The sequence below is a fragment of the Protopterus annectens genome, chromosome 5.part1 (genome assembly GCF_019279795.1).
Source record: "Protopterus annectens isolate FY-2018-M chromosome 5.part1, PAN1.0, whole genome shotgun sequence".
NCBI classification, from domain to species: Eukaryota; Metazoa; Chordata; order Ceratodontiformes; family Protopteridae; genus Protopterus; species Protopterus annectens.
The window spans coordinates 735,310,787-735,328,287 of NC_056736.1; the positions used below are offsets into that span (position 1 = coordinate 735,310,787).

General features: G+C 37.4%; 1 protein-coding gene across 5 annotated transcripts in view; it reads left to right on the top strand.

The window, feature by feature from the left end:
* The window catches only part of DCLK1 (doublecortin like kinase 1), a 2,564,464-nt gene that overhangs the window by 2,325,414 nt on the left and 221,549 nt on the right, over window positions 1-17,501 (top strand). For all 5 annotated transcript variants that reach the window (XM_044073374.1, XM_044073373.1, XM_044073375.1 and 2 more), the window contains exons 12-14: window positions 2,519-2,652; window positions 12,390-12,467; window positions 12,791-12,887. In XM_044073374.1, coding sequence (XP_043929309.1) covers window positions 2,519-2,652; window positions 12,390-12,467; window positions 12,791-12,887 — 309 coding nt within the window. The remainder of the gene's footprint in view (window positions 1-2,518; window positions 2,653-12,389; window positions 12,468-12,790; window positions 12,888-17,501) is intronic.

Sequence of the window (17,501 nt, forward strand, 5' to 3'; positions counted from 1 at the left end):
TAGGTGAAGGCTGCCAGCCTAGCCAGATAGAATTTTGTAGATAATTCTGTCATTTGTAAATATTAATATAAGCCACAGGCTTGTTCTGTTAAATGGGAAAAAATGGTGTTAGATGTGGAACTGCAAAAATGTAACAACACTCCACTCTGCTGTAAGAAAGCTGATAAGTCAAGCATTTCATGACTGTCTTTGATCTCAGGGCTTGGAGCCGATATGTCTGGATGAAGGAGTTCTGCCTACTGTTTTGAGGCCAGAGTTAAGGGCTAGAATTTGCATGTATAATTCCTTTTATTGCTCTGGTTCCTGACCAGCTGCAAGATCAAATGGGCTATTAACCTCTGAGAGTCTGTTAGTCTGGGAACCAGAAATAAATGATGTAATCTGAAATGAATCAGTGGTACTGTGTTATCAATTTAAGGACATAAAGAATGAAAGCATTTGTCTTGAGAACATCCAACTCACCACTCTGCCTGTGTTTATATGTAAGTAGGATTTTAGAACTGTGTTTTCTCTTGGATATAGCTAGCAATAGGAAGATTAGACTAGGTTGTTTTTCTGTGATGTCAGAACTTTTTTACTGTATTATTTTAAGTATTTCTCTGTGATCTCTGAACTCTGGACTAGCACTGTGTAGTAAGAAGTATTGTCTTGTGTTTTTTTTATTTATTATTAAATATTTTAAACCTTTCAACTGTGGCTGTTTTGTGTAGAGATAATTTAAGCTCTAGAGTACATTGCATGTATATAGTGATACTGTACCAAGTCACTCCAAATAAGTCTTGACTGTTAGGTTGCACTTACCATTTGGATAATAATATTGCACAGTAATAATTGGACACCCTTTCATAAGGGGCTTTGAGTAGCTGATAAATATTAGCTGGGTGGTGGCAGTGATTTCTACCATATAGTCGGTGTAAAAGGGGGCACAGCTGGAGAATCTGTGCCAGCCTTCCCCAGGAGTGTCTATGTGGTTGTATATAACTCTTATCTCAAAGTATGTGTGTGTCAGGTACTTGGGCAGGGACACAAAGCACTGGTTGGACAGAGAGGGTGCTGGAGATTTTAGCTTGCCCACTAGGCTGAGATCTGGACCTTATAGTTGTGCCATTGGGGAGTCTTATTGGGAACCTGGAGAGAAAGGGAGAAACCAGCCCCAGACTGACTGTGATCTCTGTTTGCTCTTAAGGGAAATTGTACTTTACTGGGTGTGTATTTATTATCCTTTCCCTATATGGACGCCCCTCACTGGTGTTAGCAGTGAGGATTGAGACTCCTTGATTGCTGGACCAGTGCAGCGTTGGCCTGGACTTCAGAGAAGTAGATATTAAACAGGAGAGGACCCAGGGCCGAACCCTGTGGGACTCCACTCGTGACTGGTCGGCAGTCTGACTTAGAGTCAGCTGCTTTCACACTGCAGGTTCTATCTGTTAGGGAGTTTGCAACCCACCTAGTGATATAGGGGTTGATGCCTAGCTTATTGAGTTTTTCTATGATTCCTGAGTGGGGAATGGTATCAAAGGCATTGGCCAGATCAAGGTAGGCTGTATGAACCACCTTGCCTTCATCCACGGCTCTGGTGACTGACTCAAAGAAGTCGACCAAGTTGAGCAGGCATGATCTACCCTTCACAAAACCAAACTGTGTGGGATCCAGAGTTTGGAGATTTCCTATATCCTTGTTCATTAAGTCCATGATGATGCATTCCATAGCTTTGCATATCAGACTCGTCAGGCTAATGGCACAATAGTTCCCAGGGTCTGTAGTCGCTTCTCCTTTCTGGAGAGGTATGACTGTAGTAGCGCACTATTCAGTAATGACATAGCCGGAGGTGAGGCTGTGATTGAACAGGGTACACAGGTGAGGTCCCAGTTCACTCTGTAGTTCATGTAGAACACAGCCAGGGATATTGTCAGAAGCTCAAAAACTTCTGGAAATTTCAGCAAGGCATAGACAGAATATGGATAAAGGGTTCAGAACTACTTTGGGATGGATACCAACTGAGCACACTTTACAGCAGTCTTTATTGTGAGCACATTGTACCATCTAGATTTAAACACTGAGCACACCAGACTCTACAGTCATCTATACTTCTTCTGGAATCTTCTGCACACCCTTGTTGCCAGAGATGTCTTACTTGGGGTGGGAAGAATTCCTTAAGTTGTTTGTGTTTGACTTGTCACAAATTGGCTCTAAATTGTGTTGGCTCAAGTGAAGGAATTTGATCAATACCAGAAAATGGTAGTTACGTTTTCCACACCATCTCCTGGGCTTGTAACAGCAATATATTACTTAATTTGTAAGCATGAAGCATAATTATTTAAGTATTTCTGGGCTCCTGACCTAAGAAATGATTGTTGTAGCTTTTAATATGTTTTAGTATGAATGCATCTCATTTAGTGGTAGTAATGTATGTTTTATTGGTACAGATCAGTGTGTCATATATTTTGGTAATGTTCACAACTTTATATTCATTTTTATTTGACTGTGAACTTAATCGTTTATTTGTATCTTTTTTTAGGTTTATGAACATCAGGATGGCAGCAAGTCCCTAAAGCTGGGAGATTTTGGTTTAGCTACAATAGTAGATGGGCCTCTCTATACCGTCTGCGGAACTCCAACATATGTGGCCCCTGAGATTATAGCAGAGACAGGGTGAGCTATGCTAAGACACTTTTAAAGATATATATACTTATATGTGTGAGTGTGTGTGTGTGTGTGTGTGTGTGTGTGTATATATATATATATATATATATATATATATATATATATATATATATATATATATATATATATATATATATATGCATACATTTCTTTTCTCATTGATTCATTGATCTGTTTGCATTTTGTTAACCATTGAAGTCCCCCTCCTTTCAGGTTCTGATGTTTTCCGTTTATAGGGTATAATTTGTTTCCTCGTAATACACAAAAAGTAACTATAACACAAAAAATTCCAAACAATAAACAATACAAAGGAGAAAAGGACTTCATCATTTAAAGAAAAAAGAAAACACAAGCAACGGAATTCTTAAAATTAGTAATTTTCTGAACTAAACAACAATGTTAATGTTATACAGTTTAGCGAGTATATATCTGTTTGTTATCCAGTTTGATTTTTCGCAGAGGCACCTTCTGTGCAGAACCCATACAGTTCTGCCTGTGTCCTCCTGGGTTTTTATTAGGTGCTGTGGTTTCTTTCCATCTCTGAAAGACACACAGTAGATGAACAGTCGTCTCCAAACCACCCACAAGTGATCATCCACTGTTTGAGTGTGTATTCTGTAACTGACCAGTGCCAGGCCCAGAAAGGGGTTTCACTGCATTACACCCATTGTTCCCCATGACCGTGTAAGGGATGAAAAGCATTATCACAAAATGGATGGATGAAAACAGATGGAACTACCAGGTCTAACTTTAGTTTTTATTCAAGTGTTCCATTATTACTGCATATAGCATTTAATTTGGTTTGAGAAGAATACTTGTTTTACAGTTTGCACTAATAAGTATTCCATCATTACTGCATGAAGCATTTAATTTGGTACGAGAAGAATACTTGTTTTACAGTTTGCACTAATAAGTATTCCATCATTACTGCATGTAGCATTTACTTTGATACGAGAAGAATACTTGTTTTACAGTTTGCACTAATAAGTATTCCATCATTACTGTATGTAGCATTTACTTTGATACGAGAAGAATACTTGTTTTACAGTTTGCACTAATAAATATTCAATCATTACTGCATGTAGCATTTAATTTGGTACGAGAAGAATACTTGTTTTACAGTTTGCACTAATAAGTATTCCATCATTACTGCATGTAGCATTTAATTTGGTACAAGAAGAATACTTGTTTTACAGTTTGCACTAATTAGTATTCCATCGTTACTGCATGTAGCATTTAATTTGGTACGAAAAGAATACTTGTTTTACAGTTTGCACTAATAAGTATTCCATCATTACTGCATGTAGCATTTACTTTGATACGAGAAGAATACTTGTTTTACAGTTTGCACTAATAAGTATTCAATCATTACTGCATGTAGCATTTAATTTGGTACGAGAAGAATACTTGTTTTACAGTTTGCACTAAGTATTCCATCATTACTGCATGTAGCATTTGCTTTGGTATGAGAAGAATACTTGTTTTACAGTTTGCACTAATAAGTATTCCATCATTACTGCATGTAGCATTTGCTTTGGTATGAGAAGAATACTTGTTTTACAGTTTGCACTAATAAGTATTCCATCATTACTGCATGTAGCCATTTACTTTGGTATGAGAAGAATACTTGTTTTACAGTTTGCACTAATAAGTATTCCATCATTATTGCATGTAGCATTTAATTTGGTACGAGAAGAATACTTGTTTTACAGTTTGCACTAATAAGTATTCCATCATTACTGCATGTAGCATTTAATTTGGTATGAGAAGAATACTTGTTTTACAGTTTGCACTAATAAGTATTCCATCATTACTGCATGTAGCATTTACTTTGGTACGAGAAGAATACTTGGTTTACAGTTTGCACTAATAAGTATTCCATCATTACTGCATCTAGCATTTAATTTGGTACGAGAAGAATACTTGTTTTACAGTTTGCACTAATAAGTATTCCATCATTACTGCATGTAGCATTTACTTTGGTATGAGAAGAATACTTGTTTTACAGTTTGCACTAATAAGTATTCCAACATTACTGCATGTAGCATTTGCTTTGGTATGAGAAGAATACTTGGTTTACAGTTTGCACTAATAAGTATTCCATCATTACTGCATGTAGCCATTTACTTTGGTATGAGAAGAATACTTGTTTTACAGTTTGCACTAATACATATTCCATCATTACTGCATGTAGCATTTAATTTGGTACGAGAAGAATACTTGTTTTACAGTTTGCACTAATAAGTATTCCATCATTACTGCATGTAGCATTTACTTTGGTACGAGAAGAATACTTGTTTTACAGTTTGCACTAATAAGTATTCCATCATTACTGCATGTAGCATTTAATTTGGTACGAGAAGAATACTTGTTTTACAGTTTGCACTAATAAGTATTCCATCATTACTGCATGTAGCCATTTACTTTGGTATGAGAAGAATACTTGTTTTACAGTTTGCACTAATAAGTATTCCATCATTACTGCATGTAGCATTTAATTTTGCATGAGAAGAATACTTGTTTTACAGTTTGCACTAATAAGTATTCCATCATTACTGCATGTAGCATTTAATTTGGTACGAGAAGAATACTTGTTTTACAGTTTTGCACTAATAAGTATTCCATCATTACTGCATGTAGCATTTACTTTGGTATGAGAAGAATACTTGTTTTACAGTTTGCACTAATAAGTATTCCATCATTACTGCATGTAGCCATTTACTTTGGTACGAGAAGAATACTTGTTTTACAGTTTGCACTAATAAGTATTCCATCATTACTGCATGTAGCATTTAATTTGGTACGAAAAGAATACTTGTTTTACAGTTTGCACTAATAAGTATTCCATCATTACTTCATGTAGCATTTAATTTGGTACGAGAAGAATACTTGTTTTACAGTTTGCACTAATAAGTATTCCATCATTACTGCATGTAGCATTTACTTTGGTATGAGAAGAATACTTGTTTTACAGTTTGCACTAATAAATATTCCATCATTACTGCATGTAGCATTTACTTTGATACGAGAAGAATACTTGTTTTACAGTTTGCACTAATAAGTATTCCATCATTACTTCATGTAGCATTTAATTTGGTACGAGAAGAATACTTGTTTTACAGTTTGCACTAATAAGTATTCCATCATTACTGCATGTAGCATTTACTTTGGTATGAGAAGAATACTTGTTTTACAGTTTGCCCTAATAAGTATTCCATCATTACTGCATGTAGCATTTACTTTGGTACGAGAAGAATACTTGTTTTACAGTTTGCACTAATTAGTATTCCATCATTACTGCATGTAGCATTTACTTTGGTACGAGAAGAATACTTGTTTTACAGTTTGCACTAATTAGTATTCCATCATTACTGAATGTAGCATTTACTCTGGTACGAGAAGAATACTTGTTTTACAGTTTGCACTAATAAGTATTCCATCATTACTGCATGTAGCATTTACTTTAATACGAGAAGAATACTTGTTTTACAGTTTGCACTAATAAGTATTCCATTATTACTGCATGTAGCATTTCATTTGGTACGAGAAGAATACTTGTTTTACAATTTGCACTAATATGATATCAGTGCATCTTGCCAGTGTGCCATTTACTTCAGTATTGCATAAAAGTACAAGGATTCACCTCCGACCCTACTTACCACTTTTTAGGGAGGAAGGGGTTGAGGTTAAATTACAGGGACACATACACATGCGTTTTCTGACACAGAGACAGATTGATTAATAGTGCAATGCTTCCATTACATCTATTTCTAACTTAAGGATTTTATTGTTTTCTTACATTTCAAATATTAATCAGGACTGCATTTGGAAATATGAAAAAGAGTGAATTGCCAAGCACCACCTCATAAATAAAAGCACTTCCTCATAACTAAATCATTTCTAAATGTATATTATTCAGTAGATGTCCTATATTAACCATTTCAGCTCTTTAAACTCAGAGTGTCTTTCTTAGAAACTATGTCTTAGCCCACCATCCACCCCTTTATATCAATGACTTGCAGTCACTCACAGTTATGTAGCTTTCATCATTTTAAATTAATTTATTCAAAATGAAATGTTCACCCTTGTTCTTTGGTCTCTGCTTACTCTTTCCACCAAGATGAACTGTTTTACTGTAGCCCCCCATGCTTCTTTCAGCTGTCTCATAAGCTTATAGCCATGTCATTTAAGCCATTTCTCACCTCAGTGGCAATTCAGTCTTATCCCTGTCACATGTAGGACCTGTGGCACCGATAACAGTCCCATCACCTCTATCCCCATGCCTCCTTTCTGTTAACATTTTGCACAGGCTGTCATGACAAAACATTTGTCCCCACATCAGTAAGTACATATAGACATATACACAAAATTAATTACATGTATAAATCTGCAATCGTAAGACTGCATACATATCTGCTAATCTCACAAGATCTTAACATAGTGAAAGTTTTAAAACATGTGGAGAACAAATCTAAGATGGCTTCCCTGCTTACTTTAGCAGAAGCGTGTTGGTGTCAAATGGGAATGGAAACCAAACCAGAAGTAGATAAAAATCAGGCAGCAACTGAATGTGGCAAAAAAAAAACAAAAAAAAAAAAACAAAACAAAGAATATAAGAAGAAGGATCAGATGAAAAGGTAAGAAATGTGGAAAAGGCTTAACTATAATGGCCAAGTACAGAACTCCTGGAACAACCTGATGTCGATCAAAATGTAATGCAAGAATGGTTAAGGAAAGGTAAATTTAAACCAAAAGACAAAGGTTAATTTTGGCAGCCCAGGACAGTGGATTATGTACATGCTGGTTTACAAAGTCCATTCAACATGTCATAGAAACAGACAAATGTAGGTTTTGTTTTGTTTGCTACCGATGCATGTAACTCCATATGAATTGCAGAAGGAGTCAGTTTTTGGAACATTGCAGGTGCTGCAAAGAGCACTTTTGGTTAACATCAAAGATTGAAACAGTACTAATTTTATGAATTTTAATCATATTTGGACTTAGGAATGGGGTCCATTCCTGTCATGGTATTAAAAACCTTAAAGACTTGGAGAAATTAAACCATGCGAAACCACATACAGCACTCTTCTTCCCTTTAAGTGCCCTTAATTTAGCATTCTATGTGCCGTCTACAATTCCTTTCATTCTTTTTCAGCATTGCTGCTTATAATTAGATATGGCACAGTCTCTGCCTACCTGTCACTGTTCCTTTCCCCTCCCCGTGCAACCCCATCTAATAACCTGTGTAACAGGATCTCCATATATCAGCAAATGTTCTAATAACTTCTTCCTAACAAGTATGTCTATGATATTATCCTCCAGAACTGTTCTGTTCCTCTAAGTCATGTTATACTTATTTCCCTTGATATCAATTTCAGACCCACTGAACTGAAATGAGTTACTTTATTCCTGCCTGGCAGTTCTGAAAATCTTTCAAAAACAGTTTAGTTGTGGTTTTACTTCTATTATTCCTTACTTTCACAGTTAACAGAAAGAAGAACGAATAGATAGAAAAACGCTCACTTTATTGATAAAAACAAAAACAACAACAAAGCTTTCGGGAATGTCCCTTCTTCAGTGTTCAGTTGTGAAAATCTTTCCATGTAAAACAGATGGTCACCTACTGCCCATTCCTTCACACCTAATATTTCAGTCGCCGAAACCTTCATTTCAGTTATTATCCTCATCTATCTACTGTGACTGATCCCAGAGGAAGAAATGTATTTCCTCCAGTTGAATATAAGAAGTTGATTCCTGCTAACATAATTTAAACTTCTACATTTAAATATTACAAGTGTTATTATTCCCCCTTTATTTAACTTTCACCTGACTAATCACTGCCTATAAACCTATCTGCATGCCACAAAAAAGTCCACCTCTTCAAAATACTGTCCAATGCTAGTCTAGCAATAAAGAACATAGATCATCCAACAAATCCCTCTTGACAGTTATCAAATCCTATTACTGTGTTGGCAACTCCTTCTGTTCCATGGATATCTCAAAAATCAGGAACCGTATCCCTCACACAGTTGGAATAACACAAAGTCTGTCATCCTTTAAAACACAACTCAGACAGCACCTAAATAAAACACGGCTGTGCTACTGTGATAAATCTGACTAAGACCCTATCTGTTATTACTTACTAACATAATATAACTTAATTAAACTTCTGGACTTTCAACTTCCTACCCCCTCCCCTTACCTCACTCCCTTACTCCTCTATCTCCTCCACCCCAACTCTGTTTATGTCCCTTTCACACCTATCACACTATCTCTGCTTGTAAGCTCCTCTCACTCTGCTTCCAAAACTCACACTTTTTTTAAACTAGTACTCCCCCATACTGCACTTTTCTCACTTTACACCTATATTCACACGTCTCATAGTAAACCTCCCTCAATTACATCATTACCCATCAACCATACTCTCTGCTCCGCACTCTTAAACGTCTTCACTCGAATCTCTCCTTGGCTTCCTCTTCTCCTTACCTTTCATCTTTAACCAAATCTTTTCATCCCATTCTCTACTCGCACCTCTCAACCTCTTGGAGCAAGAAATCTGGACAAAGCAAAAATAATGGGGGACAAAGACCCAAAAATAGGGACAGTTTTTAAATAGTGTTCTTACTAACTTAGAAAGTTGATAGAATAACAGGTTTTCCTTTAGAGTGAAATTTCTGAATGGGTATGAAGTCTGAAACACAAGTGTATGTCATTACTTTCTGGTTGAGTAGCGTTCGAAAGATGTACGTAGAATGGGCGTGCCTTCGTTGAAAGTTGGGCATCGAGTTGGCACCTCAGCACCATAAAAACTTACTGCCAATCATTATCGGACTGGAGTTCCACTGTGGCGACCCCTAACCAGGAAAAGCTGAAAGAAGAAGAAGTCTTTAATGAATCTCCAATAATTTACCAGAAAACCACAATTTTATGAAAATTTAGCCAAAAATATGAGACAAAAATCTGGACTTTCTATAAAAATCTGTACAGTTGAGAGGTATGCTTCCACTACCTTCTTTAACCTCAAACTATCACTACAACTATCTTACGTTTTCAAGAGAGAAAGAGAGAGATAAAAGAAAGTAAGAAAGGAAAAAAAAAACTTTCAACCATGTAAATTAAGCATGCATTTCTGGACTGATTATGCAGTTTTGTTTTACTCTGACATTTATGTAACATGCATCTTTGTTTTACCTTAACTTATATGTAATGTAAATACATATTTTTTGTAACCTACATGGAGGTTTTCTCCCTGAGCCTCCTCTGGAAAAGAGATCATACTCAGTCGGACTTTCCAGATCAACAAAATGAAATAAATAAATCATGATAAGAACATATTTTAATTAATGCAACTATAAACTAATATAATAAATTAAAGTACTCTGACCTTGGGATTTGAACCAGTGCCTCATAGCTCTCTCACTGAACAAAGCAGCCTGCAGGATCTTGTGTAAGGACATAGCAATAAGAAGGATGTTAAGGAAATCATGACGTTCACAGATAGCAATTTTGTAGCTTAAGGCACAGAAGTGTAAGGCCACTGCAAGCAAGATCAGTTGCCGCCGTTGTACAGAAGGCTTTCTACATGGCCCAACTCATAAGTAAGGGTATTTCATCCAGGAACAAGGAGTTCATAATATCCCTGCACTCCTCCCTTATCAGACCCATTATCGAGTACATTGCCCTTCGGCATGTACCTTGCCAAGCACATGCAGCAGCTGGAGAGACCACAGAGGTTCCTGACCAGGAAAATCCAGGGTCTCAAATACCTATCCTATACAGATTGCTAAAAGCCCTGTCCCTCTACTCAGTCTCGTACAGACTTCTCAGAGGTAACCTGTGTCTGGCATAGAAGGCCACCTCAGACCCAGCCTTGATGGAGTTGCTGCATATCCATGTCAAAATGCACTCAAGCAACCCACACACAAGGCCTAAAACTGTTGTGTGACATTAATAGAACTTGTTGGTGGGATAGATTTGTGTCCCAGAGACTCCCCCCGTCTGTGGAATAGACTCCCTCCCCATGTTAAGCAGAGTACCTCTCTAGCCCTGTTTAAGAGGAACCTGGACGACTGGATGGGAAACAGAAAATACACCCCTGGGATCCCACCTGTGTCCCTGCTCGACAGGGGAAACAGGTGCTGACTTTGTGGGAACATGGGCAAAATTCTTGGCTAGGCTTATAAGGGCCTCTGGGCCAATAGCCTACTATCATCCTATGAACCTATGAACCTATGGTAAGACTTCCGTGGCATTTTTTAAGAAATGTGAGGTCAGCTGACAGCTCAGTGCAAGAGCATTAATTGGTGGAGGAAACCAAGGGAATCCAAAGACCTGTAGGAAGGTTGTTGGCATTGATATAATAACCTAAGATTTGCAAGAACCAAGCAAAACCCTGTAGGAATGCTGTTGGCATGGATATAATAACCTAAGGTGTGACTAATGCAACCATTATTAAGAAACTGCCTTATAAGGAACTGTGGAACCAGAGAAGTGCTAGAGACCACGAAATATGGGGGAAGATAGATGCAGATCAACAATGTCATAAGTGAGGTCATCAAATGGCTTTCAGAAGGATTTCAGCTTGTATAGCAATACACATAATAAAGTGGCATGATTCATGGGCGTCAGCTGGAAGATTAACTTTTGGGAAGAGTTGAAGATATTAATAGTAGCCTTAATACATTTTGTCATTGTATGCAGAGCACCGTGTTGAAATCTGCTATTATGCACAGATAGTGACATCAGTACAGTTAAATCTCCAAAGAAGAGTCCACATTGAATGACATTGAGCTTGCTAGCATTGCTTTAAAAATATTAAATGTTTACTTGCTAGTGAGAAAATAGTTCTGGAAGTAGTATGTTAATTTAGCTTCACTACCTTTTCATTATCACATGGGTACAGGTAGAAATGTAAAAATGAAGTCTTATTTTACATAATGAGTGGAACAGTATACCTACCAGAAAGGTAGTACTGAAAGTGTTGCTGTTTCAGATCTAATCGTAACACAGAGGTTATTTTAACAATAAGGAAACAGAAAGGGAAGCCAGAAGAATAAAGGAAACAGTTGGCCATAATGGTGGAGCACAAGAGAAAGTCCAGTAGGCGGTAGAGGTCAGAAAGAACAGGACACATCCCTGCTCACTACTATTCTATGAGTCTGCGTTTAAAGGAACATTTTCATAATTTGCATTATATAGTTCATCTGTTCAGTTCTTATCATATTACATTGCATTGATAAGTCTACTATATACCACTAACTATGACATTTTTAACATTTAATGATGCCAATTCACCCACACCAGTTGGTAACAATGTCCTTAACTCTAATGCCTCAAGCAAGCTCTTTTAATAGCCTGTAGCGCCCGCTGGAGCTGGACAGAACATCTTTATAATAAGCATATCCTGTCACTACTTGAGGCATTTTGTGCTGCCAATACACAAGGGAGGCTATAACCTAAGGCTGTCTTTGGGGTTACAGCAACATTAAGATAATAAAAATGAAAATGTAAAACTCGGTGTGGAAGAAAACAATTAGAATTATGTGTCATTATTTCAGCAGTATCTTAAATTAAACAAGAATGAAGGTTATAGCTTTAAAAGCTTCATTCAGCATATGTATAAGGACAGTTTTACTGTTCCAGTTATTAAGAAATTTTACTAATTTTTTATGTTCACTATAAACTAGTCCTAACAGTGATAATAGTAATTTTCTTTGTGTTTTCAGATATGGCCTAAAGGTGGATATTTGGGCTGCTGGTGTGATAACGTACATCCTACTGTGTGGGTTTCCACCATTCCGGGGGTATGTACTCTGTTTCGTTTTTTGTTTCTTATTCTTCTTGTAGTCAGTACTCCAGCAATGTTCCTTAATACAAAGCAGCTCAGTGCCCCCCCCGCCAACTTTAATGCTATGTACTGTGCCCCCCTGCCAAGTTTAATGCTATGTACTGTTAGCACGTTTGTAAATTGTGTTGTTTTGTACCTTTATAATAGCATTAGTTCCAAAGAGCATTTTTTTCTCTGCATCTTATAGAAAGGTACATTATGAGTCTTGCTGTTCTATGAAAGCACAACGTGTTCTTCATTTGAACTAAGATATTAATTTTCTTTGATTTCTATCCACAGAAGTGGAGATGACCAGGAAGTATTATTTGACCAGATTATGCTTGGCCGTGTGGATTTTCCATCTCCATACTGGGACAATGTTTCAGAGTCTGCAAAGGTATATATATGCCTGTCAAATCATATTTGCTATCAATCAGTATCAATCAGATTAGCTGCCACAAATATGAATAGAGTCTCCTGTTAAACCAAAGCTATGTGCAATAGGAGATTTTCTTTATATTTGTCAGATATCGATTTTTACATATTACTGTTATCATTCATATAACTATTCCTTAAAATATTTTGGCATATCTATTCAACCTGATGTGAGTCTCAGCATCGTTGATGTTCAAAATGTTTTTGCCCTTTTTTGGCTGCACCTCACAGCTGACCATGATCTTGGATCCCCCTCCTCAGTCTCCATTTTATAGAAGTAAGCTGTTCCACTGGATTTAAGTTAATATTCATGGACAAAGAGGGGGTTGTGCCATCCGATTGCACAAGTATAGTACTAACATGAAGACACACACACACACACACACACACACACACACACACACCCCGCACGCGCACACACACACACACACACACACACACACACCCCGCATGCGCACACACATACACACACACACACACACACACACACACACACACACACACACATGCACACACATACACACACACACACACACACACACACACACACACACACACACACACACACACACACACATATACACACACACACACACACACACACACACACACACACACACACACACACATACACACACACACACACACACACACAAGATATGCAGTCGTACTATTGTGGAATCCTGTGGGCACCGGCCAATGTATTCTCAATCTGTTATGGTGAAAGTTGTACCCCTCTCAATATACACTGACTGAGAGTGGCAATCAGGATAGTTGAGCTGGAAAATTCCACTAATAGTTGAATTTGAGTTTCCTGAGGTCTTTTCAGGGCTCCATCATTCTATGCCACAGATCCACACTAAACAACACCTTTATAGGTGAGCCATAAAGATACCACTCTTTGTTTCCTCAAGATGATTTCTCAGGATCTAGGGCTAGCAATTGAATATGGGTTTCCTGAGCTCCATTCAGGATTCAGCGCTTTATGTTATAGGGAGTGACAAAAAGGTTTTGCCTTTCATGTGAATTTCTTACCCACATCTTGCCATATATCAGTGCAGGAGACAATGCTGTGACACCTTTGTTAGGTTCATTGTTCACATTCCACACTTCAAGGTGTGAAACAAAAGTGTTGTTCCCCTTGCTGCTTCTCTATGGTAACATCACTTGTTATTGTCTGTATTCCCAACACCCCTAACTATCTGTAGAAGGAGTCCTGAGTCCTAACAGTGCAGTGCAGCATAAGGGAAATTCTGCACTCCTGGGTGTGCCATACTTCAGAGGAGGTGTTAAACCGAGGCCCCATCTGCCTCAGATGGTATAGCTGAACTGGATGCAAAAGATCGCATGGTACTTCTCAAAAAGAGTAGGGACATTTCTCTGATGCCCTGGCCAAATTTCCCTAGTAGTATAAATACCACCTCTGGTCTCCCCTGAAAAGAGGCTACTAGCCTAGTGGGACTAACCTGGTCAACAAAGAATAAAGAAATAAAATAAAAATATAAATGTAATGTTCATAATCCTTACTAAGCTACCCCACCCCTGCCCAGATTGATTGCTTGCACCTTACCTGTTACAGCTGCAGAATTGTTTTTACAGTTTCATGGACAGATTTCTGTACTTTTTTGTAGTCTAAAGTTTAATATAAATCAAATGCTCATGGCATTCATTTCTACTGAAGATGAATATATTGGGTTTAATCCATATGCTGTCCTCCAACCAGCAAATTCTTTCCTAAACTACAGTCTGCCCTCTGAATCATTAGTTTCCAGTCAGGAACAAGCACCATTACAGACAACAGCTAACAAAAATCTGCAGATTCAATTATATTTCAAGTGTCTGCATATTTTTTTCTGGCATTCAGCACAGTAGCGTAAGGCTCTGCACTGTTAAGGAGCTGTTTCTTGTGCCCAAAGAACAGGGTTTGATTCTTTTTGCCTTCACTTGCTTACTGTGAGACTCTGAGCAAGTCACTTACCCAGACAGTGCTCCCAGGTTACTCCTGCAAAGGGAACCAGTGGGCTCAACCTGGTTAACAAATGTCTATGAAAAAGGGAACTATGGTAGGATGTTAGAGTTTATAATAATGAAGCTGTTAAAACAAAACCACAAATTGTTGCCTTTAACAGAAACAGTGAAAATGCATTTGAGACCCCTCTCCTTGCACTCCTATAGATTTACTTCTAAAGCTTGAAGACTCAAAACTTCAAACTTCAAACGGCTAAAGACAGAAGATCAAAGTTTTGAAATTTGGAAAACGAAATAAAAAAATAAATAAATAAAAACAAACAAAAAAAATGTTTACATTTTTGCAGGGGGGCAAAATCCCTGCACCCCCACACCCCCTTCTAAATAAATATAGCAACTCAGAGATCGCACTACTGTGAGGAAAATGGTAGACATCCCATTCCACGCTGTACTGCAATCTCCCATTCAAAACGTTCATAAAATTCAAAACTTCAGTCTTCTGGTCTCGGCTGTTTGAAGTTCGAAGTTTTGAAACTTCAAGCTTCTGAAAAGAATCCACCCCCCACACATCTGCATGTCTAAATATGCCAAGTCCAAGACTGTGTAACTTTAAGGATAAGGAGAAACTTCTTTACCCAAACAGAATTCCACTGATTTTAATGGCAGTGGTTCAACTAAATACAGAACCTGATTAAAGATGATCAGCTATTCATATTTTGTGTTCAATGCATGCAATCATAGCCATGTACCCCTCCTATTATTTCCCATACTGCCCTTCTCCTTTCTTACCTTATCTTCAAACACCTGCACCAAGGCTACTACCCTCCCCATAGCAAAATTTTCAGTAAGACTCTGCAGCTACTTCCTCGGACCATTAAGCAGTTGTAGACAAACCCTGCTGAAGGCAAACGTTGGTTTAGTATTTGGTGACAGGAACTTTCCAAAGGTTGCCACAGTAAACTAAAATATATTCTCATAACATATAAGGAATGAGAATTTGTACCTCATTTTTAGAGTCGCCTTTGCTTTACTTCCTAGTTATAGTCTATGATTACAGATGTCACCCATTTTCAGAAACACCTTGTATTACTACCCGATTATGATTTATGATTGCAGATGTTTAAGAGAGGCTGGTAACTTATATTTCCTAATTGAGCTAAGTTATGCTTTTTATTTTTTTGTTTACCTCTCCATCATTCTTCTGGCACTCTGTCTAGTGCCCCACATCCGTCACTGGGTCTGCCAGTCACTTTACTAACCCCCAGGGACTTTCTGCATTTTAGGAATTAAGCCAGTGCAGAACATGTTGGCATCCTGGGGGTCTGGCTAACTATTTCCAAGGGAGGGAGGTTTATTTTTCTTTATGGTTACAACAGGATACCAATGTATAGGACTCCAAACAAAGAAAACAGCCACTGAAATAATCCTTTATTCTAGCGCCTTGGTAAAAACACCTTCATGGAATAAAATACATACAAAATAGCCATCCTTATATAGCACCTTCTTAATTACTACCAATTTATCAATTATCTCATAAAATATTTCTTAAAGTAAACACTTCCAATTCAAATCATTATTCAGGCCTTTTGGAATTATTGTACCATATTTCAAAATATAAACAGTTTCTTTATACATTAATTTCTGTTTTAACAATTCTTCACTAATATTCACACTATCATTTTTTTTCTAAAATAGTACATTCCAAGAAATCAACATTGCTATTATGAAACATTTTAAAATGCGTTGCAATCATTTTTTCTTCCTTACAGTTTTTTATGTCCCTTAGATGTTCCATACATCTTGTACGGAATTCTCTTTTTGTTTCACCCATATAGTACATTTGACAGGGACACCTCAATGCATATATAACCCCCTTACTTCTGCATGAAAACACACCCCTAGATTCAAACTTAATATTGTTAATATACTGAAAACTGGATACTATATGTGTACAGACCCTACAACCACCACAAGCTATTGTTCCCTTAATATAGGGCTCTGTAATCAATTCTGCCGTTGGCATAACAAAATTGCCATGCACAACCATATCTTTCAAGTTTTTTCCCTTACTATAAGAGAAAAATGGTCTATATGGCAAAATACTTGCCAACACCTTATCCTGTGTTAAATATTCCCAATAATGTTCTATTCAATTTTTAAACTCCTTACTTTTAATATTATAACCAGTTACAAGATATATAGGCTCTATTTTTTGTATCTGTTTTCATTCATATATGAATCCGTCGTCCACCTACTCTTCTTAACTTGTCTCAACTTCTCTGATTCTTTCCATACCCTACTTTCAGCTTCCTGTATATCCGAGATGTGATATCCCCTCATTTTGAACATCTTCTTAGTTTCATCCAGCTCTCTTTTCAAATTTTCCTTATCATTACATTGTGCGTGGAAAGAATCGGAGAACGGGAACAGCGCTGACCGACTGACGTTTAAAGGAATGCTAGCATAAGACCAGCATTGACCTCCATGGAGAGTGAAGTACAGCACATGAAAGTTATGGCTGCAAATTAAGGCACACAAGGATGGGTAAAATGCTAGGAGATCTCGCCAGTTTTTAAAGCCCCATAAGGCCCTCATGGGAACATAAGAA